The sequence below is a fragment of the Schistocerca cancellata genome, chromosome 4 (assembly GCF_023864275.1).
Source record: "Schistocerca cancellata isolate TAMUIC-IGC-003103 chromosome 4, iqSchCanc2.1, whole genome shotgun sequence".
Classification (NCBI taxonomy): domain Eukaryota; kingdom Metazoa; phylum Arthropoda; class Insecta; order Orthoptera; family Acrididae; genus Schistocerca; species Schistocerca cancellata.
In genome coordinates, this window is record NC_064629.1 from 726049582 (window position 1) to 726076142 (window position 26561).

Consider the following 26561-nt stretch of genomic DNA (forward strand, 5'->3'; position numbering starts at 1 on the left):
CACGCCACTGCAAGTGTACTCTTGATTTATGTAGTTGTATTTCATAGTGTTACATTAGGTCTACAAGCATTTTAGATTGATCTCTTTGAAAGGTGATTATTAATGACATTTTTATTCACATCAGTGGTCACACTGTCAAACCACAAAACATTGCTTTACCTATACACATGTTTAATGAAATAATTTCCTTCACTTAGCAGCATTAGAGAGCCAAAATCAGAGAAATGTTGCAAATACCACAGCTCATTTGTGGGCAGGAAAGAGGGAAAAATTCGTTAAAGCTCTTACTTTTTCTTCTGCATGTTAGAAATTGCTACATATTCTTTGCCTGCAGTCTGAAAACAAGTGTCAATGAAATTGATATGGACATTAATATGGTATTTCTAACCTGGCACTGTAAACAATATTCTTTGCCAAATATACAATGGTCCTACTCCCAATGAACTTACCAATAGAAAAACACCTTTTTTCCATAAAATGTGTGTCAAAACATTGTTTTTGAATACCATCAGGCCAGCAAAGGACGCGGCCACCATAACTGAGAGGTCGTTAGCATTCAATAATAATTCAGGCCTATTTCTCATGATATGTGGTATCAAACAGAAGGCATGGAAGTATCATACACATACATGCAAGTTTTTCTTATAAAAGTGGTTTGTGTGTGTGTGTGTGTGTGTGTGTGTGTGTGTGTGTGTGTGTAAGCAGCCGTGTACACACGCGCCTGATCATATACAAAAATGAACTATGACAACTGCATATTTCAAGCAGCTGTTCACCTGGACGGTGGCATGCTAGAATACAACCTTTGACCTGGTGTAACAAGAAATGTGATTCATTTAATCAGTTGACACACTTGCAATGATCTACGGTCCAAACTTGATGATCTCGTTGAGTCAACATGGGGTCATCAAAGGTGTGCTCCAAAACACACATATCTACAGAAGCATTGTACTCTGTAGTCAGATTTGCATGTATCACTGTCTACCCTGGTTTACAAAGTGGGCAAGCCTCCAACCTCTATGTTCGGAGATTCATTGTAGGATATGTTCCAAGTAGGAACCACAAAAAACTCTAATAAAGATGCACCACGAAGGAATTCAGTGAAATGATCTGTACTGACATATTCTCAACTACAACAACACCAACCACTACTCATGGTTTCACTATCCTTCAACCACCTTCCATACATACTCATGGTAGCAGCACATGAACAGCCAACGAACTTCACTGTGAAAGTTGTTAATGTTAGTGGATTTCCCAATTTGCAGATAATATTGTCACTAAAACGCTTCCCCTTTCACCTCTGCTCTCCACTGATATACTTTCCTTACTGTATCACATGCCTACACCACAAGCAGGTGTCATTCAGTCTCATGGTGGGCAGTGATCCTAATGTTTTGTGTCGTCAGTGTATACTGAGTATGTCTTAAGAGACATCAGATGCCTTTCCTCCATAGTTTTTAAAGATATTTTCAGTTCTGCCATTAAGATATGTAGGCTTCAGTAGTGTTTTTTAGTGCAGATCAAAATCCATATTAGGACTGGTTATACTAATCTAGTTTGACTGTTAATAGCTCATCACCCAGGGATTTAGGTTTTCAGATTCATTGTAGGATATGTTCCAAGTAGGAACCACAAAAAACTCTAATAAAGATGCACCACGAAGGAATTCAGTGAAATGATCTGTACTGACATATTCTCAACTACAACAACACCAACCACTACTGCTATGTTTGTATTCATAGTGTTTGGAGATAAACAAGCTTTGATGTTCTCATGCTAATTCGATGGGTTGTGAATCATTCATTTTGAGCTGCCACAGACTAAGACAAGCTGCAATGACAGTACTTCCAACTGCACACAGCTGTTACAAATGAACTGCTTTGCAGAGCAGGAAAATTGCACAGCTATAGCTGCCTCCCTGGGAGTTGCCACTGCTGTGCGCCTGCACTACCAGAAAGGATTCCACTGAGTTACTAACAGAAGTCCCATTTGATAGTAAAGTGACTACAACTGTGCAACTTAAGTCATTTCACACACTAAACTGGAACTGTATCTTAAAGTTTCCTGATAAGGTATGCTATTCCACACAATATGCTTCACAGACTGGGATATTTCTTGTTTCCATTGTGTATTGTGTGTCACTGGTTCTACTAATCTGGCTGAAGCAAATTTTCTATTTATCCATCCAGTCATCGAACAATATCTCTAATAAAGCTCAGAACTTTGAGTTAGTTATTAAATACTTACTGTAGGTTCTCTACTAATTGACAGAAGATGTTCCATTTGTTCTTCTAATTTCTCCATACCGCACGACATCTGACTGATGCCAGAATCATGTGATGTAGTTTCTCGTTCCTTATCCAGCATTTTCACAGAACTGAGGCCACCATCAAAACTATAATTCTGTATTTCTGTGGTTGTTCTGTGGAGTGACCTGCAAAACAAAGATTCCTAATTAACAGAAAGTTAGAAAATAAATTTGAAAGGTAGAAACCCCGCAGTATATTGATTTAAAAAAAAAATTAAATACCGACCTGCTATTTATGTAAATCGTTACTTGCAGACCACTCATGTAGGAGGGTTGGAGTTCAAGAGGGATACTAAACCAGCTAGAAGAGGATTAAAAGGAAAGTAACCATGGACTGTTTAAGGAACCATTCTGGCATTTATCTGCAATTATTAAAAAAAAAAACAATGAAAAATGCAAATCATCAAGTTTGTGGGATAGGAACACAAAGCCCACTCCTGAAGGTGAGGTGAACACCTCAACCACGGCATCACTTTCCTTTGTTTCTTACAGAGACCTAATACATGGCATACAGACCACCTTAGTCATTATTCTACACATTTTACTTGCCTTCTACATCTACCTCTACATATGCACTCAGCAAGCCACCAAACAGTGCTTGACAGAGGATGCCCTGTACCACTAATAGTCACTTCCTTTTCTGTTCCACTAGCAAACAGAGTGCTACAACAAGTATTTGTATGACTCTGCACGAGCCTTAATTTCTTGCATCTTCCCTACATGGTCCTTGCATGCAGTGTATGTTGGCGGCAGTTAACTCATTCTACAGTCTGCTTCCAACACCAGTTCTCCAGATTTTCTCAATGGTGTTCCTTGAAAAGAATGTTGTCTTCCCTGCATGTACCCACATTTGAGTTTCCAAAGTGTCTCCGTAACACTTGCGTGTTGTTCGAACCTACCGGTAACTAGCAGCTTGCCTTTGAATTGCATCAAAGTTTTCTTTTAATGCAACCTGATGCGGACCTCAAATACTCAAAGCAGTTCCATTTGTTCTTCTAATTTCTCCATACTGCATGACATCTGACTGATGCCAGAATCATGTGATGTAGTTTCTCGTTCTTTATCCAGCATTTTCACAGAACTGAGGCCATCAACAAAACTATAATTCTGTATTTCTGTGGTTGTTCTGTGGAGTCACACTTGTGTCCTATATGTGGTCTCTTCTACAGGTGAACCACACTTTCCTAAAATTCTCCCAATAAATTCAAGTCACTCACTCGCCTTTCCTACTACTGCCCTTTGCGCTCGTTACATTTTACATCACTTTGCACCGTTGCGCCTACACATTTAATCGATGTGACTGTGTCAAGTAGCACACTACTAATGCTACATTAGAACATTAAGGGTTTGTTTCTCCTACTCATCTGCTATAACTTAAATTTTTCTACATTTAGAGCAAACTGCTATTATCACACCAACTAGAAATTTTGTCTAAGCCAACTTGTATCCTTCCCATACGTCACAGTGTCATTAGCAAACAGCCCTAAATTTCCACTGACCATGTCCACAGATCATTTGTGTATATAGAAAATAAAAGCGGTCCAGCACAATTCCCTGGGGCACTCCTGGCAATAACTTTTTCTCTGATGAATACTCGCCATCGAGGACAACACACTGGCTTCTGTTATTTAAGAAGTGTTTGTGCCACCCACATATTTGGAAACCTATTCAGTATGCTCATACCTTCGTTAATAGTCTGTAGTGGTGCACTGCATCAAATGCTTTTCAGAAATCTGGGACTATGGAATCTGCTAGTTGCCCTTCATCCATAGTTTGCAGGATATCACATGAGAAAAGGGCAAGCTGAGCTCTCATGAGGGATGCTTCCTAAAACCATGCTAATTTGTGGACAAAATCTCTTCAGTCTGGAGGAAATTTATTATATTTGAAATAAGAATATGTTCAAGATTTCTGCAGCACACTGATGTTAAGGATATTGGTCTGTAAGTTTTTCAGTACGTTCTTTTACCCTTGTCATATACAGGAGTCACTTGCACAAATTCCAGCCACTTGGGACTTCGTGCAAACAAGAGATTCACTATAAATACACCAGACTTATCAATGAGTGCCTAGATAGAAGCCTTAGATATGCTACATGATTTTATGTAGGACCAGAATTGTTGGCGTTCTCGTCAAGATCTTTTGCTAAGGTATGGAGGTGGTAGACTTTGTATGCCACGCACATCAAACTTTTTATAGCTGCACAAATTTCTACTAACTTTTTCCTGTCATCATTTGCACAGTCTCTTTTGAATCAAGAGTGCAATAGCCTTTGCTCTCTCAGACTTTTCTGAATTTCGTTGCTAAATGAAGGTGGGTCTTTTGCTTGCTTAATCCATTTACTCGGCACACATTTCTCCACAGTGTAATTTACAATCCGTTTAAACTTTGCCCATAAATCCTCTACGTTCATCATACTGGAACTAAATGATGTCACCTCTGTCTAAAAAGGATGATATCGACTGCTTATCTGTTCTTCCTGGTTCTAATAACTGCCAGTATTAGTGTCCACCCTATAGCCATGAAAACTGCTTTCAGTCATGGTAGGAACACAACACATAGTACTTTACAAACCCTTGTATTCCCAGTGTGTGCTGTTTCCAACTGATGCAAATGTGTGGAAACTAACCTACAGGGTCAATTAGGTAATACTATTGCCATCACCCACATCAGTGGTTTGTGAGTCAATGAAGAACACACAAATTTACACATGGACATGTACACTCCGGAACAGTGACACCTGTGCCAAACTGGTTCTCGTTTTAGTTAATCTATACAAAATGGTCAACACTTGCGAAACACTGCTAGTTTTAGCTCTTATCTTCCTGCATGTATGTAAGTACTACCTTCCAATTTCTATGGAAAATGTTCTATAGACATTGCATAACCATCTAGGGATTTCAAAAGCTACACTTAAAAGATTCTCTGGAAGAGCGGAAAAACACCCCAATGCATGTCAGTAAATAACTGTAACAAACATCCCACACAAAAGGTAAAGCATGTCTGCTTCGTAAGAAGACTGAAGACACAACAGAGGAAATGAAATTTCAATATATGGTTGTCAATATTCATACTAATGATTACACACGGTAAAAAATTGGATCTTTTGAATAGTGACAAAAAGAGAGGAGGAGGATATTAGTGTTTAACGTCCCGTCGACAACGAGGTCATTAGAGACGGAGCGCAAGCTCGGGTGAGGGAAGGATAGGGAAGGAAATTGGCCGTGCCCTGTCAAAGGAACCATCCCGGCATTTGCCTGTAGCGATTTAGGGAAATCACGGAAAACCTAAATCAGGATGGCCGGAGACGGGATTGAACCGTCGTCCTCCCGAACAAAAAGAGAGTAATAAACTTGTTTTCACTGATATGATCACAACAATCAGTTTGTGCAACACACATTAGTTAGTAGATATCACACATATAAATGTATCTGGGCAAAATACAGCTATTTCCAGCACTTATTTGACAAGCTCACCCAGTTGAAAACTCTGGAACTTGATATTAAATTGAGGTGACAAAAGTAGTGGGATACTTTCTAATATCGTATTGGACCTTTTTTTTTTTTTTTTTTTTTTTTTTTTGCCTGTTGTAGTGCAGCAACTCGACCTGCAGGTTGTTGGAAATCCCCTGCAGAAATACTGAGCCATGCTGCCTCTATAGCCATTTATAATTGCGAAAGTGTCGCCACTGCAGGATTCTGTGCATGAACTGATTTGCTGATTATGTTCCATAAATGCTCAATGGGATTCGTGTCAGGCTATCTGGTTGGCCGAATCATTCGCTCAAATTTTCCAGACTGTTCTTCAAACCAAGAACAAACAACTGTGGCCTGGCGTCATGGCGCACTGTCAACCATGAAAATTTCATTGTTGTTTCGGAACATCAAGCCCATGGGCGACTGCAAATAGTCTCGTAACACAACCATTCCCTGTCAATTATTGGTTCAGTTGGACTGGAGGACCCAGTCCATTCCATGTACGCATAGCCCACCTCATTACAAAGCAACCTTGTAGGGCCTTGTTGACAATACAGGTCCATAGCTTTGCTGGGTCTCTGTCACACTCAAACCCTACAATCGGCTTTCATCAGCTGAAATTGAGACTCATCTAATCAGGTCACTGTTTTCCAATAATCTAGGGCCCAACTGGAATGGTCACGAGTCCAGAAGACACGATGATTGTGATGACGTGCTGCTAGCAAAGGCACTCTAATCAGTTGTCTGCTGCCTTAGCCCATTAATGCCAAATTTTGTTGTGCTGTCTTAATGGACACGTTCATCGTATGTCCCACATTGATTTCTGTGGTTATTTCTTGCAGTGTTGCTTGCCTGTCAGCACTGACAACTCTACACAAACACTGCTGCTCAGCACCCTCTTGACACTGTGGATCTTTGAATAGTGAATTTGCTAATGATTTCCAAAATGGAATGCCCCAGGACATCTAACTCCAACTACCATTTGGCGCTCACAGTCTGTCAATTCCCATCATGAGGCCACAGTCACATTCAGAAACATTTCCACATAAATCATCTGGATGCAAAAGACACCTCTGTCTATACACAGCCCTTTCCTACCCTGTGGACCCGATACTACCGCCATACCTCCGTACCTCGTGGACCCAACACTACTGCCATGTGCATATATATATATGTGCATATCGCTATCCCATGACTTCTGTCACCTCAGAGTACACCATTATAGTTTGATTTTCACTTTGGGCTGAAACATAGCTGCTGAATGCTTCATTTTTAAAATAATATTTTTCCTCTGCTCACAAAAATTTGCAAAATGTGCCTAATTCATCAACAGAACTGCTGAATGACAGTTCTGCTTCCCAATATCTTTTGGATGGATTGTATCAGTTCTATGTCTCAGGGACATTCATGCAATGCAGAATTACAATTCTTCTTTGGGTTGTCACAAAATGTATTTAAAAGATACTGTAATACTTTAAACAGAACTTTCATAATGACTAACTATTATATTTACCAACATTGGGATGACTGTAAGGGGATGGGGGGGTGGGGGGAGTCTGTTCTGAAAACAGACATGATCATCTGTAAGTTTGAATTTAGCTTCACAATAATTTGAAATTGTTCACACCAATTCATTCTGGTTACCTGTAAGAACCAATGTCAAAGTGAAAAGCTTGTAACACTGTTTATACTTGATCTCTGAACTCTAAAAATATTTGTATGTAACTCCAAGGACAAGTAACAGAGAAAGCCAAAAGGCAATAAATTTATTTTGAAATGTTCATAAACTGTGATTTTCAGCTCTGAAGACATTCAGATACAGATTCCTAGAAAAATAGGAAATGAAAAATTTGATTTTGTGAATCGTTTTGAATCTGTAGTCTTAAATGTATTTTACACTGACATGTGATACTGCACTGCATTTTAAATAGGGTTACAAAATTTCAAACCCCTCCAGGTGTGGGTGGGAAAGAGCAGGACCAATTAGGTTAAAATCCTCTGCCGCAAGAGATTTACAAGAAATCCAAATCAGAATAACCAAAAAGGAGTTTGAACTACATTCCACTCAAATGTTTTAAACTTGTGCTACATGTAACGGAAATTCCTTGGTGCAATATAAATACTGAAATGGGTAAAGCTAACATCTCACCGTATAGTTCTGGTGTCGAGTGATTGAAGGCACAAAAACAAGACTAACAATGTTGCTGAGCTTGGACGATGTCTGTCTACAAAGCTAACTAGTGCAGAATACACATATACATACACCTGCAGGTGTATACTGTACCGCCCAACTACATGTACTGGCACTGCAGCTCGACTTGGGCAAGGGGTTGTATCAGGTCTAGTAAGGAAAGGGAAAAAGAAGGTGGAGAGGGGGAAGGGTTGGTGGGGAAGAGGAGGAAGGGTTGGTGGTGAGGGTGGCTGACAGCTGGGAGGGAGGTGCAGTAACATGACAGGATAAGCCAAGAGGACTGAAGGATAGAAGGATGTATAAGGACATTGTCTGTCTATGCAGTACAGAGAAGCTGACATTGGGGGAGGAGGGACATGGATTGTTCAGCAGCCACTGACATCGAGCATGTTGTGCTCAGCAGTGTGTTCCACAACTGGGTGGTTAACTCTGCTCTTGGACACATTTTCACAGTGGCCATTCATTCGGGTAGATAACTGGTAGGTAATCATATCCACATAAAAGTTACAATGGAGCAGTAAATAACATGACTGCTTTCACAGGTGATAGGTCTTGAATACGATGTGATGTGGTGCACTGGACATATTTAGAAATTTTGTCTTCCACAAGAGTATGACACATGTGGCCAGGGTTAAGAGTAGCTGTGTCATAAGAATGGGCCAGAGTATTTTGTACATTGGGTGAGTGGTGAATTATCACTTTGGGAATTACGAGAAGTACATGTTTTGCCTGCAACGATCTTACTGTTGCATGTACTTCAACTTTGGAGGACGTCTCCAGTTACCGTGCTATTTCACTCACACAGTATGTTACATCTGTTATTCGTAACGTAGCGCAACCGCGTCTGCAGGAAAACTGGGACCTGAATTCTGTTCTGACAATGTGCCACTCTTGTTTCGCAATGGTCTTAGTGTGGGATGACATGTTGAACAAACTTTACGAAGTTCTTACATAACAATGCAACATCTTGTGTAGTAGTGCTACATTATGTGAAATGTGGAAATGTATTTCTAGCCCAGAAAACAGTTTTAATTTACACAATGCTTCATCTCAATGGACACTCGCCACAGAGATTTGTTATTACTAGTATCATAAAAATACATTCTGAAGACTACAGGTAAAATTGAAAAATTTGCTTATTTCTGTTAAGCACTATGAATATCACAGAAGAAACAAAACCAGTGGTTATTATTCACACATTAAAAATGAAACTCAATGAAGAGGAGTAAAGACGAAGAGGGAGTACTGAAATGAATGAGAAAATAAAGGAATAAATCAAAAGCAAGTATTGTTGAAAGTTCTTGCCAAAAGTTTAGGGGTTTTTCAGTCATTTACTTTTCTGTAGATCTCTCATAGCACTTCTCAAAATCTTGTTCATTTCTAATTCAAAGCACACAAGCTGCTTTACATGGTACTGGTCAATCAACACACAATGTTTTCAATCAAATTGCTCTGAGCACTATGCGACTTAACTTCTGAGGTCATCAGTCGCCTAGAACTTCAAACTAATTAAACCTAACTAACCTAAGGACAGCACACACATCCATGCCCGAGGCAGGATTCGAACCTGCGACCGTAGCGGTCGCTCGGTTCCAGACTGTAGCGCCTAGAACTGTAAGGTCACTCTGGCCAGCAATGTTTTCAATCAAAATTAGGCATTTATAGCTACGAATGGTGGGCTAGCCATGCACCATCTTTTTCCTTTTCTACCTTTTGCAATTACCACAGAACTTGGAGCATCTACTGGATTACCAACTGTGGCCTGCACCTTGCATGGAAGAAGATCTGTTTGAGAGTCTGAGTGAAACTAAAGAGCAGTTATTCTTTCATTTGTTTTTAATGGTAATAACCATGTATGGTTTTGTTTCTGATTTGAATAAATAAATAATAATTAAGGCTTCATAGACTCAGAACAAAGAAATGTCAACAAAAGAGGTTCTAGTTACCTGTACACTTCTTCTGGATTGAGACTTCCCTCATCCATCTCCAGAGAAGGCCTAGACTGTGGAGTTGCTGGAGACTGAACATGTGGTGATGGTGATGGGGGCGAACTTCCCGTGCTACTGCGCCTTACATGGCTATTTACAAGGCTTGCTGCTGTTTCCTGTACAATTAAATGCATTTGATTTTGCTATTGTCAAAGTGTACTTACATTAACATTTCTCACATGATTCAAATTTAATCTCTCTAGTTCTACAACTCTCTTTATCCTCCTCCAACTACAACCAGAACCACCACCACCACTACAACTAAAAGTTATACTACTACTACTGATAACAACAGTGATGATACTGTTAGTGACTGAGTTTTACTTCTATTACACATTTCATGTGATGGACTTGAATGAACTGTCTACTACTTCATAGCTCACTCACATGACAATTGATACACTAGCAAACCATTTAATTGCACACTGTATTCTAATCCAAACAAAGTTCAAAGACCACATTAAGGTGTGAGGCCAGAAACATGAGGATACAAAACTGACCAATTGTTGAAGCACATATTGGCCACTGTTTAATTTATATGTATTATATTTTCAAGCAGGAGTGTAGAACATAGGATTCAACGACAGTTAAGGACAGTTGATTACAAATTAGATTGAACATTTCAGCAATATTTCACTATTTAATGGGAAAAAATACAATTATTTGGTGGAGGGAGGGGGAAATGAAAAGAAACAAAAAAATGAGAGATGAGCAAAAAATGTTAAAGTTTTGCATAAAACACAACACTGTTCTTCTCAGGTATAAATTGTGTACATGTGTAATATCATTATGTAATAAATGGCATAATTTTGGTTTGATTTCTTAGGACTGCGTTTGATCAATAGTAATGAACTTAGAGATTACTGCCTTTAGTAAAGAACTTGTCTCCATCTTTCTGAACCTCTTTAACTATGGAACAAAATAATTTTGTGTAATGTGTTTTTCTAGAAAATTCTCGTAACATACTACTATAAACTGTGTTGATCATATTGCCCTGGTGTCTATCTCGATAGCTCTGGCTGCTATGTGGACAACTTGGGTTCAATTTCTGGTACTGCTGGGATTTTTCCTTAGTATGAGGACTGAAATGGGGAGCACTCAGCTTCATGATACCAACTGAGGAGCTACTGGAGTGAGAAGTAGTGGCTCCAAGGTCAGGAGAGCTGACAAAAAAGGCCGGGAGAGCAGAACACTGAGCTTTGACTTCGACATTGTCACTGGAGTCAGCAACAAACAATTACTGGAGGTAACAGACAAGTGGTGGGGGTCTCATTCTTCTCCCACATCATATTAAACTTGATTGTGAACAAGGTGGGGCAGGTGGAAGTGATACTAGTGATACTAGTGATAAGTAAAACCTGCCATGCATGATTTGTGGCTTGCCAAATATAAATGTAATGGTAAAAAAGATTTCTACATTGTTGCTTGAATCACTGCAGGAATCAAGATGTTTCATACAACACAAAATTACAGAAAGTACAATAACTGGCAATGTCCGCCCCCGGTAGCTGAGTGGTCAGTGCGACAGAATGTCAATCCAAAGGGTCCGGGTTCGATTCCCGGCTGGGTCGGAGGTTTTCTCCGCTCAGGGACCGGGTGTTGTGTTGTCCTAATCATCATCATTATTTCATCCACATCGACACGCAAGTCGCTGAAGTGGCATCAACTCGAAAGACTTGCACCAGGCGAACAGTCTACCCGACGGGAGGCCCTCGTCACATGACATTATTATACTGGCAATGTATTAACACAATGTTCACTGATGGTTTTCACAAAAATAGTCATCTCAGTCCCCCCCATGAACCATGGACCTTGCCGTTGGTGGGGAGGCTTGCGTGCCTCAGCGATACAGATAGCCGTACTGTAGGAACAACCACAACGGAGGGGTATCTGTTGAGAGGCCAGACAAACGTGTGGTTCCTGAAGAGGGGCAGCAGCCTTTTCAGTAGTTGCAAGGGCAACAGTCTGGATGATTGACTGATCTGGCCTTGTAACAATAACCAAAACGGCCTTGCTGTGCTGGTACTGCGAACGGCTGAAAGCAAGGGGAAACTACCGCCGTAAGTTTTCCCGAGGGCATGCAGCTTTACTGTATGATTAAATGATGATATCGTCCTCTTGGGTAAAATATTCCGGAGGTAAAATAGTCCCCCATTCGGATCTCCGGGCGGGGACTACTCAGGAGGATGTCGTTATCAGGAGAAAGAAAACTGGCGTTCTACGGATCGGAGCGTGGAATGTCAGATCCCTTAATCGGGCAGGTAGGTTAGAAAATTTAAAAAGAGAAATGGATAGGTTGAAGTTAGATATAGTGGGAATTAGTGAAGTTCGGTGGCAGGAGGAACAAGACTTCTGGTCAGGTGACTACAAGGTTATAAACACAAAGTCAAATAGGGGTAATGCAGGAGTAGGTTTAATAATGAATAGGAAAATAGGAATGCGGGTAAGCTACTACAAACAGCATAGTGAGCGCATTATTGTGGCCAAGAAAGATACGAAGCCCTCACCTACTACAGTAGTACAAGTTTATATGCCAACTAGCTCTGCAGATGACGAAGAAATTGAAGAAATGTATGATGAAATAAAAGAAATTATTCAGATAGTGAAGGGAGACGAAAATTTAATAGTCATGGGTGACTGGAATTCGAGTGTAGGAAAAGGGAGAGACGGAAACGTAGTAGGTGAATATGGATTGGGGCTAAGAAATGAAAGAGGAAGCCGCCTGGTAGAATTTTGCACAGAGCACAACTTAATCATAGCTAACACTTGGTTTAAGAATCATGATAGAAGGTTGTACACATGGAAGAACCCTGGAGATACTAAAAGGTATCAGATAGATTATATAATGGTAAGACAGAGATTTAGGAACCAGGTTTTAAATTGTAAGACATTTCCAGGGGTAGATGTGGACTCTGACCACAATCTATTGGTTATGACCTGTAGATTAAAACTGAAGAAACTGCAAAAAGGTGGGAATTTAAGGAGATGGGACCTGGATAAACTGAAAGAACCAGAGGTTGTACAGAGTTTCAGGGAGAGCATAAGGGAACAATTGACAGGGATGGGGGAAAGAAATACAGTAGAAGAGGAATGGGTAGCTTTGAGGGATGAAGTAGTGAAGGCAGCAGAGGATCAAGTAGGTAAAAAGACGAGGGCTAGTAGAAATCCTTGGGTAACAGAAGAAATATTGAATTTAATTGATGAAAGGAGAAAATATAAAAATGCAGTAAATGAAGGAGGCAAAAAGGAATACAAACGTCTCAAAAATGAGATCGACAGGAAGTGCAAAATGGCTAAGCAGGGATGGCTAGAGGACAAATGTAAGGATGTAGAGGCTTATCTCACTAGGGGTAAGATAGATACTGCCTACAGGAAAATTAAAGAGACCTTTGGAGATAAGAGAACCACTTGTATGAACATCAAGAGCTCAGATGGAAACCCAGTTCTAAGCAAAGAAGGGAAAGCAGAAAGGTGGAAGGAGTATATAGAGAGTCTATACAAGGGCGATGTACTTGAGGACAATATTATGGAAATGGAAGAGGATGTAGATGAAGATGAAATGGGAGATACGATACTGCGTGAAGAGTTTGACAGAGCACTGAAAGACCTGAGTCGAAACAAGGCCCCCAGAGTAGACAACATTCCATTGGAACTACTGACGGCCTTGGGAGAGCCAGTCCTGACAAAACTCTACCATCTGGTGAGCAAGATGTATGAAACAGGTGAAATACCCTCAGACTTCAAGAAGAATATAATAATTCCAATCCCAAAGAAAGCAGGTGTTGACAGATGTGAAAATTACCGAACAATCAGTTTAATAAGCGACAGCTGCAAAATACTAACACGAATTATTTACAGACGAATGGAAAAACTAGTAGAAGCCGACCTCGGGGAAGATCAGTTTGGATTCCGTAGAAATACTGGAACACGTGAGGCAATACTGACCTTACGACTTGTCTTAGAAGAAAGATTAAGGAAAGGCAAACCTACGTTTCTAGCATTTATAGACTTAGAGAAAGCTTTTGACAATGTTGACTGGAATACTCTCTTTCAAATTCTAAAGGTGACAGGGGTAAAATACAGGGAGTGAAAGGCTATTTACAATTTGTACAGAAACCAGATGGCAGTTATAAGAGTCGAGGGACATGAAAGGGAAGCAGTGGTTGGGAAGGGAGTAAGACAGGGTTGTAGCCTCTCCCCGATGTTATTCAATCTGTATATTGAGCAAGCAGTAAAGGAAACAAAAGAAAAATTCGGAGTAGGTATTAAAATCCATGGAGAAGAAATAAAAACTTTGAGGTTCGCCGATGACATTGTAATTCTGTCAGAGACAGCAAAGGACTTAGAAGAGCAGTTGAACGGAATGGATGGTATCTTGAAGGGAGGATATAAGATGAACATCAACAAAAGCAAAACGAGGATAATGGAATGTAGTCGAATTAAGTCGGGTGATGCTGAGGGAATTAGATTAGGAAATGAGACACTTAAAGTAGTAAAGGAGTTTTGCTATTTGGGGAGCAAAATAACTGATGATGGTCAAAGTAGAGAGGATATTAAATGTAGACTGGCAATGGCAAGGAAAGCGTTTCTGAAGAAGAGAAATTTGTTAACATCGAGTATAGATTTAAGTGTCAGGAAGTCATTTCTGAAAGTATTTGTATGGAGTGTAGCCATGTATGGAAGTGAAACATGGATGGTAAATAGTTTGGACAAGAAGAGAATAGAAGCTTTCGAAATGTGGTGCTACAGAAGAATGCTGAAGATTAGATGGGTAGATCACATAACTAATGAGGAAGTATTGAATAGGATTGGGGAGAAGAGAAGTTTGTGGCACAACTTGACCAGAAGAAGGGATCGGTTGGTAGGACATGTTCTGAGGCATCAAGGGATCACCAATTTAGTATTGGAGGGCAGCGTGGAGGGTAAAAATCGTAGGGGGAGACCAAGAGATGAATACACTAAGCAGATTCAGAAGGATGTAGGTTGCAGTAGGTACTGGGAGATGAAGAAGCTTGCACAGGATAGAGTAGCATGGAGAGCTGCATCAAACCAGTCTCAGGACTGAAGACAACAACAACAACAACAACAGTCATCTCAGTTGGAAAAAAAAGTCAAACAATGCTCACAGCATAGCAGAAATAGTGTGCATCAAGTATAAATGTTTGTCATAATGCTATACATACACAGGCAGAATTTGAACAGAATTGCAGTAATAATCAGCTCAACATCGAGTGTCCTAAATCTTAACATTATCACTATTAATTACCACACAAGCTAATCTACGTGAAGTTTCAAGCTACACATAATTAAACAATGTATAAGTGAAAGTGTTTCCTGATAATGTATGCTTACCTGGTAATCTGGAGACAGTGATGACAAAATCATTGTCACCTGAGGTGTATTCAGGTTGAATAATGCAATTAGAGCGTTCTGAGCGGCTTTTCTGATTTCAGCTGATTTCTGATCATTTGTCCAACTGATTACTTTTGCTAAAGCTGCAGCTGCTTCTCGGGCACCTGGGTTAAAGGATGAGGCATCCATATAGGATGCAAGCTGGGCCAAGTATTGAAGAACAGCTACTTTAAATTTAGAATTGGGTGTTTGAGTCTGATCAACCAGGAACCTTATAATTGCATTCATTTGGAGTTCCAGTGGAAATGATTCCCTACAGGATAAAGCAAGAAAATATAAAAACAATATTATTAGAAATATTAAGCAAACTTAGAAAACAGCAGCACACGCAGCCAAATGAGATTTAAAACTTTGACACCACTTTGGCAATTTGCATGTGCATCTTAAAAATATTATAATGGAAAATTTTCAAACTAAATATAGTTGTAGATGATTATGGAGGGAGGGAGGGAGAGAACGCGTGACTAAAAACACAGATAAAACATTTAATAAAACTGTGTACTGCTACAGTTGGGGGGGGGGGCATCAATATAAAGCTCCCCTTCATAGTTCAAATGAGTAGTTGCACCTCTTTCTTGTTTTCTGCTGCTAAGATTCCCCAGCTGGCTCTGAATATGAAAGTGCAAAAATATGAAAGCTACTATTGTCTTACATCAACAGAATTTGTTAAGTTGTGTAGTAATGTAAAACTCAAATCCGAATACCTACTTCAACACAGAACAGATAACACATTTTGCAAATTTAAAATATATAACACTTACCTTACAATAGATAATGACTTGTGTATTTTATTTTGGATTGAACCCAGCAAATCTCCACCAAGTTTATTCATGAGACGTGTAAGCAGAATGTATATCCAATCATGTAAATCATCTTTATGTGCTAGAATTAGTTCATTTAGAGTATCCAGAAACATACTGAAGACCTGCAAAATTCAAAGCACAGTTTGAGAATATCAGTACAAAAGATTATACACAGAACAGAAACAAATAATTGATAAAATGAAAACTGTCAACAGAGTGATAAGAAATAGTCAATAAGCTAGTAAATAAATGACAAAGGAATGTGTGTGGTGATCATTTTGTGGTTGAATCTCTTTCTTTGTCTGCACTTGCTTCCTAATATATAATTAGAGAAATTTGGTTCTGCCTTCAGCAAACACAATTTTTCTTGTTTTACTACCACGTTTCAGTGAAGTTTGTCCATCTTCAGTTAGACATCCTGCAGAAGCACGAAAACACAAGATCTACAAAAAATGACATAATGGAAGCCAATAATTATAGCTGTACTACAAATACCAAAGAGACTTGTGAGTACAAATATGTAATAATAAGATAATAAATAAAACCAACTGAAGATAGGAAAACAACTCCGAAACACGCTTGGCTAGTAAGACAAGAGAAACTGTGTTTGTCCATGGTGGAACCACGTTTTCCTTATTGCATATTTGTTGTGGTAGGTAGTTGTGGGTACAAAAGAGGTGTGGAGCAGTGAGGGGGAGGGATAGCACGTTACGTATTGAGGAAGGTGTTAGTGCTGCCTGTGGCAGCATGTAGGGACAGGATAGTGGGCTACTAGGTGCCGCATCAGGAAATTGTGCTTGAGGAGGGAGAAAGGGGGGGGGGGAGAAAAGTAGAGAAGGGGAAAGGTCTATACAGACGTTCTGCGAGGATGTAAGGTGTGTGCAGGGCTGGAGTGGGAGCTGGGAAAAGGACAGACAGATGCAGGGAAAGGGATTAGTGAAGGTCAACGGCACGACGGAGGATATGTTGCACGGAGAGTTCTCATGTGTGCAATTCATAAAAGCTGGTGTCGGTGGGAAGAATCCACAAGTCAGAGACTGCAAAGCAGTCGCTGAGATCAAGCACAATGTGTTGGACAGCATGCTCAGCAACTAGGTGGTCCAGCTGTCTCTAGACCACAGTTTGGCAGTGGCCATTCAATTAGACAGACAGCTAGTTGGTGATCATACCCACACAGAATGTGACACAGTGGTTCCAGCTAAGTTCATAGATTGTACAGCTGCTTCCAAAAGTGGCCATGCTGCTGATGGGGTAGGAGATGCCTGTGACAGGACTGGAATAGGTGGTGGGAGGAGGATGTAAGGAATAGGTTTTGGATGCAAGTTTATTGAAAGGATATGAGCCTGATAGAGAGGGATTGGGAGCAAGAGTGGAGTTGGGAAGAAAAGGATGTTGTGTCCATTGTGTGCATGTTGGAATATCAGACAGTGGGAGGGGTTATCACTTCAGAGTGTGACAAGACGTATGCAAAATCTTGGTGGAGAACAGATTCATTAGCTCCAGTTCTGGGTGGAACCCAGTAGTAGGGAAGGGTGAGAGTGTTCATTTGTTTGTTTCTCTGTAATGATGAGCAGTCCCCCTCCATATACATCTACATCTACATCCATACTCCGCAAGCCACCTGACGGTGTGTGGCGGAGGGTACCTTCAGTACCTCTATCGGTTCTCCCTTCTATTCCAGTCTCGTATTGTTCGTGGAAAGAAGGATTGTCGGTATGCCTCTGTGTGGGCTCTAATCTCTCTGATTTTATCCTCATGGTCTCTTCGCGAGATATACGTAGGAGGGAGCAATATACTGCTTGACTCTTCGGTGAAGGTATGTTCTCGAAACTTTGACAAAAGCCCGTACCGAGCTACTGAGCGTCTCTCCTGCAGAGTCTTCCACTGGAGTTTATCTATCATCTCCGTAACGCTTTCGCGATTACTAAATGATCCTGTAACGAAGCGCGCTGCTCTCCGTTGGATCTTCTCTATGTCTTGTATCAACCCTATCTGGTACGGATCTCACACTGCTGAGCAGTATTCAAGCAGTGGGCGAACAAGCGTACTGTAACCTACTTCCTTTGTTTTCGGATTGCATTTCCTTAGGATTCTTCCAATGAATCTCAGTCTGGCATCTGCTTTACCGACAATCAACATTATATGATCATTCCATTTTAAATCACTCCTAATGCGTACTCCCAGATAATTTATGGTATTAACTGCTTCCAGTTGCTGACCTGCTATTTTGTAGCTAAATGATAAAGGATCTATCTTTCTGTGTATTCGCAGCACATTACACTTGTCTACATTGAGATTCAGTTGCCATTCCCTGCACCATGCGTCAATTCGCTGCAGATCCTCCTGCATTTCGGTACAATTTTCCATTGTTACAACCTCTCGATACACCACAGCATCATCTGCAAAAAGCCTCAGTGAACTTCCGATGTCATCCACCAGGTCATTTATGTATATTGTGAATAGCAACGGTCCTATGACACTCCCCTGCGGCACACCTGAAATTACTCTTACTTCGGAAGACTTCTCTCCATTGAGAATAACATGCTGCGTCCTGTTATCTAGGAACTCCTCAATCCAATCACACAATTGGTCTGATAGTCCATATGCTCTTACTTTGTTCAATAAACGACTGTGGGGAACTGTATCGAACGCCTTGCGGAAGTCAAGAAACACGGCATCTACCTGTGAACCCGTGTCTATGGCCCTCTGAGTCTCGTGGACGAATAGCGCGAGCTGGGTTTCACATGACCGTCTTTTTCGAAACCCATGCTGATTCCTACAGAGTAGATTTCTAGTCTCCAGAAAAGTCATTATACTCGAACACAATACGTGTTCCAAAATTCTACAACTGATCGACGTTAGAGATATAGGTCTATAGTTCTGCACATCTGTTCGACGTCCCTTCTTGAAAACGGGGATGGCCTGTGCCCTTTTCCAATCCTTTGGAACGCTACGCTCTTCTAGAGACCTACGGTACACCGCTGCAAGAAGGGGGGCAAGTTCCTTCGCGTACTCTGTGTAAAATTGAACTGGTATCCCATCAGGTCCAGAGGCCTTTCCTCTTTTGAGCGATTTTAATTGTTTCTCTATCCCTCTGTCGTCTATTTCGATATCTACCATTTTGTCATCTGTGCGACAACACTAATTCCTTCGTTCCCTGGACTCGGCCTTCATTAGTCCTTGTTGTCCACCTGACTAGCCCCTTCCTTATTCCCAATGAAGCCTTCTATCCACCAGTTCACCTACATAATCCTTTCTCCTTTTCTGCCCCCCCCCCCCCCTTCCCCCAGCGCAAACTTGCAACAGTGCAAATAGCAGCTCACTATTCTACACCACCATGTCCTCACATGCTCCCACACTGGCAGCAGCACTAGCATCTTCCCCACCACTAGACACTACCCTGCTCTCTCTCGCCTCCCTGCCTCATGTCGCTTCTGTATCCTAACAACCAACCTCGCCAAAGATCGATGCTCATATCAGACCCAATTGCAATCATGCCTTAGAGCCTAGAGATGACAATGGTTGTGTGTGTATGAGTTTGGAAAGTAAGAATGTGTGTGTCATTTCTTTTCTTTTCTTCTCTCTCTCTCTCTCTCTCTCTCTCTCTCTCTCTCTCTCTCTCTCTCTCACACACACACACACACACACACACACACACACACACACACACACACACACACACACCGCAAAATGACTGTGCCAGGAATGGCGGAGAAATGCAAACTCATACAGAGGCTTACCAATAATCATCCATTTGTGCATAATTTGCAAATGGAACATGAAAGTATGCAAATTATAGTGATACCAAAGTACTCTCCACCATAAATTGAGGTAAGACTGCTTGGGAACTGTAGAGGTATAATTGGGTCACTGAAAGAAAATCTGTGACAGCCAACGGCAATGTTGCCAATGCTACTATGCGGCTGTTTGTTGTTACACCATGTCAGTCGTCTGACTGAATATCACACCAGATAATTATAGGTTTGTTTCAATACCATACTAGTGAAGTGTGAAAGAAAAAATGCTAATAACCTCAGAGGATCAAAACATACTCTCTTTGTAGTTATAAAGAGAAAGTTTGGAAATATATGATGTGGAAAAGTAAAGATTACAATGTTTCAGTATTTGAATGCATATTTTAATGCATAGATTCATCTCTTACCTGCAGCTATGTAAAAGGGCACTCTCCACAGTCTTCAAAGAGTGTCATCATTATCCACATCTCCTATGTCATTGTCACCATCTTCACTGCTGCTGCTATCATCCCCTAATCTTATTATAACCTCTTCCACTATTTGTTACAGAGCACCTTCTTGTTGTCATGCCTCTTCCCAGATGTACCACGTATGTTAGACAGTATTGTTTCACTTTATGATCGTCATACTGCCCAATACTTCACACACAGAAAATCCAACATCTATTAATTTTAAGAGTTTTATTTCAGTCTGCAACATATGATTTCAACTGAGGTGACACGAGTTCTATTTGCATTGAAACGCCATTACTAAGGTGGAAGTTGGAACATATGACCATTGTATTCAGTAATTTTGTCAATTTCATAAACGGTATTATGTGATTTATGCTCTTTCAAGAATGGCAGCAGTTCTGACTTCTTCATTTCCCTATCAAATGAATCTTTGCAGTTCTTCCTAGCCCATCCATAATGTCACTCTTCCTGATGCTGCAGCATGTAGGGGCTCTACTTATCTGCACGAAGTGGTATGGTGCATTATATTACAGGGAGTTCTTATTTTTGGAAGAACCACTCTCAAAATTTTTTTTTACCGACATTTATATGCGATAGTCCCCCGATTTCTTTAATGTAAACAACTGTGGAGCATAAAAAAAGCATTTGGAACAAACCCACCAATTGCTCCAGCATGTAAAAGATTGAGCTGACTGCCTTTTCCAACTGGAGCTTTCATCGTTCCTCATGTGATGTCATAATTCCACAGTCAGTAGGGAACGACCAGCACTTACCAACATTTTGTCCAATCAAATGATTTTTTAATGTCTGCACTAGGCTATTTTCCTCAAAAATGGCCTCTCCACACAATGATATCCTTCGGTTCATGCAGAAAATGTTTCACGAAAAACTTAACTTTTTTAGTATCACTAAAAGGCTGAGTTTTTTCTCTGGAAAACAACTCAACTCTCTGCCTTGTAGTGAGAGAAGCAGCTTCTTCTGGGTGGGATATTCTTTCTGCATGTAATACTCTCACAGGTCCCTGAAGTGCACCCTCCTTAACATTATCCAGTTCTACTGTTTTAGCAGCATGCTCTACCATGGAGTCAAAATAGCAGCAGTTGGTTCCTCCAGATCTCCAGTACTCTCTCCCTAATTTTTATCCTTACAGAGGTCGCTTCAGTTTTCAGAGCAGCTGCTACTCATTCTATGACTTCCGAAGACAGTGTGAGTGGTCCATCATTATCCCTTTCTTCCTCGAAATAGCATTGTACATTAATGAGATTGGCTCCTCATTGTAGATGAGATTGGATCTTTATGGCAGTGCCCTATGGCAATATTTACAAACTCCTAGGCTCTGACTAGTGCTGAGTGTCCCCCCCCCCCCCCACACACACACACACATAATGCACTCCAAGTGTGGGTAGTGTCAAGGGACATTATTCCTGTCACCTGACAATACACACAAGATGCAATCTAACTCAGTTCATAAATACAACTTAAATGAAAGCAGTTCGTATAAACAAAGTGTTTTGAATTGAACATGGATACAAAAAAAATACATTTGTTCAAAACATCAAATCTAAGTCTAAATAAAATAAAATTTAAATCAACCTTTATTGTTGAAAAGAAAGACAAAGTTAAATATTAATATGTCTAAACTTACTTTTGTATGGGAGTCCATGAACATTTTGGTAAAAATTTCAGTTACTCATTCGAGTTCAACGCGTCTCAGTCTGTTTTCATTTTGGAAATATGCTTGTAATGAGACCAGCCCATCCTTACACTCATTCCTGTGTGTGCTGGCACAGTTGTTTATGATGTCCGATATGTTCTACAGGGAAAAGAAACAAAAAAGCATACCAACTGTAACATGTTAAAACACATTATAATATTTTGTCTCCATGTCCCAGTGAGAAACACATTAAGTTCATGTTTATTTTGAGACAATTAATTACACAAGTATACTCAAAATGGGTCTTTTTTATTATTTTTGTCAAATTTTAAAATTGTGCCACTTAAAGTTGTGGCATCATCAATGGATTTAAAAAAACTGTGCGCCATGGAAGATGGTTCTACAAACATGTTCTCAGCATGTTACTTGTAAAACAATACATATGGTAATAATGTAAAAATATTAATGATGATGAGAGTTAAGGGAGACAAATTCTTGGACACTATTTATTGAGCTGCATGAAAATGGACCTGCAGGGTGAAATTCTCTACAGATACAAGTGAAATATGTGTATAAATACATGTAAATTACATTAAATATATGTTAAACATATTTAATATGTGCATATGTGAGCAATGCTACAGGTAAAAGGCTCATTCTAAACCCCTGGAACAATTTCAACCAAATTTGGTACACAAATTAATTACAATCTAGAAAGAGATACTGTGGGAGTAAAATCCACCAGCCTCCTATTAACAAGAGGGTGATACCATGGAGAGATATGAGTGGAGGAGATGGACAGAGATAAGGGAATGTAAAAAATGGAAGGCAGGGCAAGGGGGGGGGGGGGGGGATGGACAGAGAAAGGAAAGACGAGGAGAGGGACAGAAACTGAGGGAGGAAGATATAGGTATAGAGAGAGGGGGGAAGAAGAAATGAACAGAAAGATGGCAGACAAGGAGATGAACAGGGAAAGGAAAGCGGAGGTGGTGGACAGATATTGAGTAGGAGATACGGGGGAGGGGAGGGGGGGACGCAGACAGACAAACACAGGGAGAAGAAGAAATGGAATGAAATGGGAGAGAAGCAGACAGGGGGGGGGGGCAGACCGACAGAGGGCGGGAGGAGCACACAGACAGAGGGGAGGGCAGCACACAGACAGAGGGGGGGAGGAGCACACAGACAGAGGGGGGGAGTGGCACACAGACAGAAGAGGGGGGGAGGAGATGGACAGAAGAGGGGGGGAGGAGACAGACAGAAGAGTGGGGGAGGAGACGGACAGAAGAGCGGGGGAGGAGACGGACAGAAGAGGGGGGAGGAGACGGACAGAAGAGGGGGGGAGGAGACGGACAGAAGAGGGGGGAGGAGACGGACAGAAGAGGGGGGAGGAGACGGACAGAAGAGGGGGGAGGAGACGGACAGAAGAGGGGGGAGGAGGCGGACAGAAGAGGGGGGGAGGAGGCGAACAGAAGTGGGGGGAGGAGGTGGAAAGAAGAGGGGGGAGGAGGCGGACAGAAGAGGGGGGAGGAGGCGGACAGAAGAGGGGGGAGGAGGCGGACAGAATAGGGAGGGAGGAGGCGGACAGAAGAGGGGGGAGGAAACGGACAGAAGAGGGGGGAGGAGACGGACAGAAGAGGGGGGAGGAGACGGACAGAAGAGGGGGGAGGAGACGGACAGAAGAGGGGGGAGGAGACGGACAGAAGAGGGGGGGAGGAGACGGATTGAAGAGGGGGGGAGGAGACAGACAGAAGAGGGGGGAGGAGACGGACAGAAGAGGGGGGAGGAGACGGACAGAAGAGGGGGGGAGGAGACGGACAGAAGAGGGGGGAGGAGACGGACAGAAGAGGGGGAGGAGACGGACACAAGAGGGGGGGAGATGGACACAAGAGGGGGGAGGAGACGGACACAAGAGGGGGGAGGAGATGGACACAAGAGGGGGGAGGAGACGGACAGAAGAGGGGGGAGGAGACGGACAGAAGAGGGGGGGAGGAGACGGACAGAAGAGGGGGGAGGAGACGGACAGAAGAGGGGGGAGGAGACGGACAGAAGAGGGGGGAGGAGACGGACAGAAGAGGGGGGAGGAGGCGGACAGAAGAGGGGGGGGAGGAGGCGAACAGAAGTGGGGGGAGGAGGCGGAAAGAAGAGGGGGGAGGAGGCGGACAGAAGAGGGGGGAGGAGGCGGACAGAAGAGGGGGGAGGAGGCGGACAGAATAGGGAGGGAGGAGGCGGACAGAAGAGGGGGGAGGAAACGGACAGAAGAGGGGGGAGGAGACGGACAGAAGAGGGGGGAGGAGACGGACAGAAGAGGGGGGAGGAGATGGACAGAAGAGGGGGGAGGAGACGGACAGAAGAGGGGGGGAGGAGACGGATTGAAGAGGGGGGGAGGAGACGGACAGAAGAGGGGGGAGGAGACGGACAGAAGAGGGGGGAGGAGACGGACAGAAGAGGGGGGGAGGAGACGGACAGAAGAGGGGGGAGGAGACGGACAGAAGAGGGGGAGGAGACGGACACAAGAGGGGGGGAGATGGACACAAGAGGGGGGAGGAGACGGACACAAGAGGGGGGAGGAGATGGACACAAGAGGGGGGAGGAGACGGACACAAGAGGGGGGAGGAGACGGATGAAGAGAGGGGGAGGAGACGAACAGAAGGGGGGGAGGAGACGGACAGAAGAGGGGGGGAGATGGACAGAAGAGGGGGGGTAGCAGATGGACAGAGATAGGAGGAAGGAGTAGATGGGCAGAGAGGGGGGTAGGATTAGGTGGATAGAGAGATGGGGTATGCAGGCAATGACAAGTACTCAGCTAGTTGAATTATAAAGACTGGTAAGGCAAGCATAGAAACATTAAAGGCAGAGGTGGCTTAGACACGAATTACTGATGAAATATAGGCAGTCATCAATGAAATAAGGAAATATATGAAATCAAAGGATGTGATTGCTAAACAACAGTACTAGATGCTTAATACGAAATCAAAATGAGAAATAAGCAAAATCAAAGTTAATGAGAAAGAACTTGTAGGGCAACAGAAAACACTTGTTCACAAGAAAAGAGTCACCATATATAAAAATTTCAAACATAATATTTGGGAAACCACTTACAAAGTACATTTGTGGGGACATGATTATGTGCAAATAATGAGCAAATATATGGCAGGAGAATATAAAAAGTCTTTATTACCTAGAAGAGCAGTTACACAGTGAGAAGAGGAGGGGACTGATGTGTAAGAAGAGAGATTTTACAGGCATAAACACCCATCAAAGGGAATGTCAGCTACTCACATGACAGCACATCAAATGTTTGGGACAACAGTTCCACAAGTACTATTCAAAAGTGTGATGATCAACAAATTTAAATTAATTCAATTGTGTTCAATGTTATAAATCTGATCATTACAAATACCTTCAAAACAGTAATGATTAATGGCAGTGACACTGCTGGTGGTGTAGTGGTAGTGTATTATGATGAAAGATACAACCCTGTTAAGTGTCTCGTGACACTGAGTACGAAAAGGTGATACTATAAACAAAAAATAATAAAAAAAAGTAGTGTCAAAATGATGATGAAACTACAATGTTAACAAACTGTTTATGGTGGTAAAAACTGGATCTATATCACACCTCGAAGCTCACCTCGACCCAATTACTCCAAAAACAAAAACAAATTAGATTTCTGTAGAGAGCACAATTAAACCCTACTGTCTACAGTTTTCTACTCATATATATACCTTGTATCATAAAAAGAACAGAAAAAAGTAAAAAAATCAATTTAATTATTGTAACCCTTACTTGACACACTTTTATGGAGCAACATGCTTGACACATTGGGGCATGGAGGTAGTGGGTGGGAGGATCGCACTCCAGTGACAAAAACTGTTATAACAAATAATCTACTGAACAACTTCACTTGAAAACTTTTATAGCTGCTCAAAAACTCACTTTCTGAAGTTATACGGGTTATATAATCAAAAAATAAGAAAAAAAATATTCAAAAAACATAAAATTGAAAACATTAAAGGTTCTTTTAAAAAAATCATATAAATGGCCAAAAATTTAACTGAATTTCCTGAAGTTAGAGATATACAGGGTGGTCCATTGATCATGACCGGGGCCAAATATATCACGAAATAAGTGTCAAATGAAAAAACTACAAAGAACAAAACTGAATGGGGAAACCAGATGGTTGGCCTGCTAGATGGCGCTGCCATAGGTCAAATGGATATCAAACTGCATTTTTTAAATAGGAAACCCCATTTCTTATTACATATTTGTGTAGTACGTAAGGAAATATGAATGTTTTAGTTGGACCACTTTTTTCGCTTTGTGATAGATGGTGCTGTAAGAGTCACAAACATATGGCTCACAATTTTAGACGAACAGTTGGTAACAGGTAGGTTTTTTAAATTAAAATACAGAACATAGGTACAATTGAACATTTTATTTCGGTTGTTCCAATGTGATACATGTACCTTTGTGAACTTATCATTTCTGAGAACGCATGCTGTTACAGCGTGATTACCTG

At 41.5% G+C, this 26561-nt stretch overlaps 1 protein-coding gene across 1 annotated transcript in view; it reads right to left on the reverse strand.

Moving 5' to 3' along the window:
* Positions 1-26561, reverse strand: part of LOC126184408 (CLIP-associating protein 1-like) — a 244920-nt gene that overhangs the window by 34078 nt on the left and 184281 nt on the right. Inside the window, 5 exon segments of the mRNA XM_049926792.1 lie at positions 2251-2437; positions 9925-10082; positions 15319-15631; positions 16140-16303; positions 22034-22201. Of these exon segments, the coding sequence (XP_049782749.1) occupies positions 2251-2437; positions 9925-10082; positions 15319-15631; positions 16140-16303; positions 22034-22201 (990 nt within the window).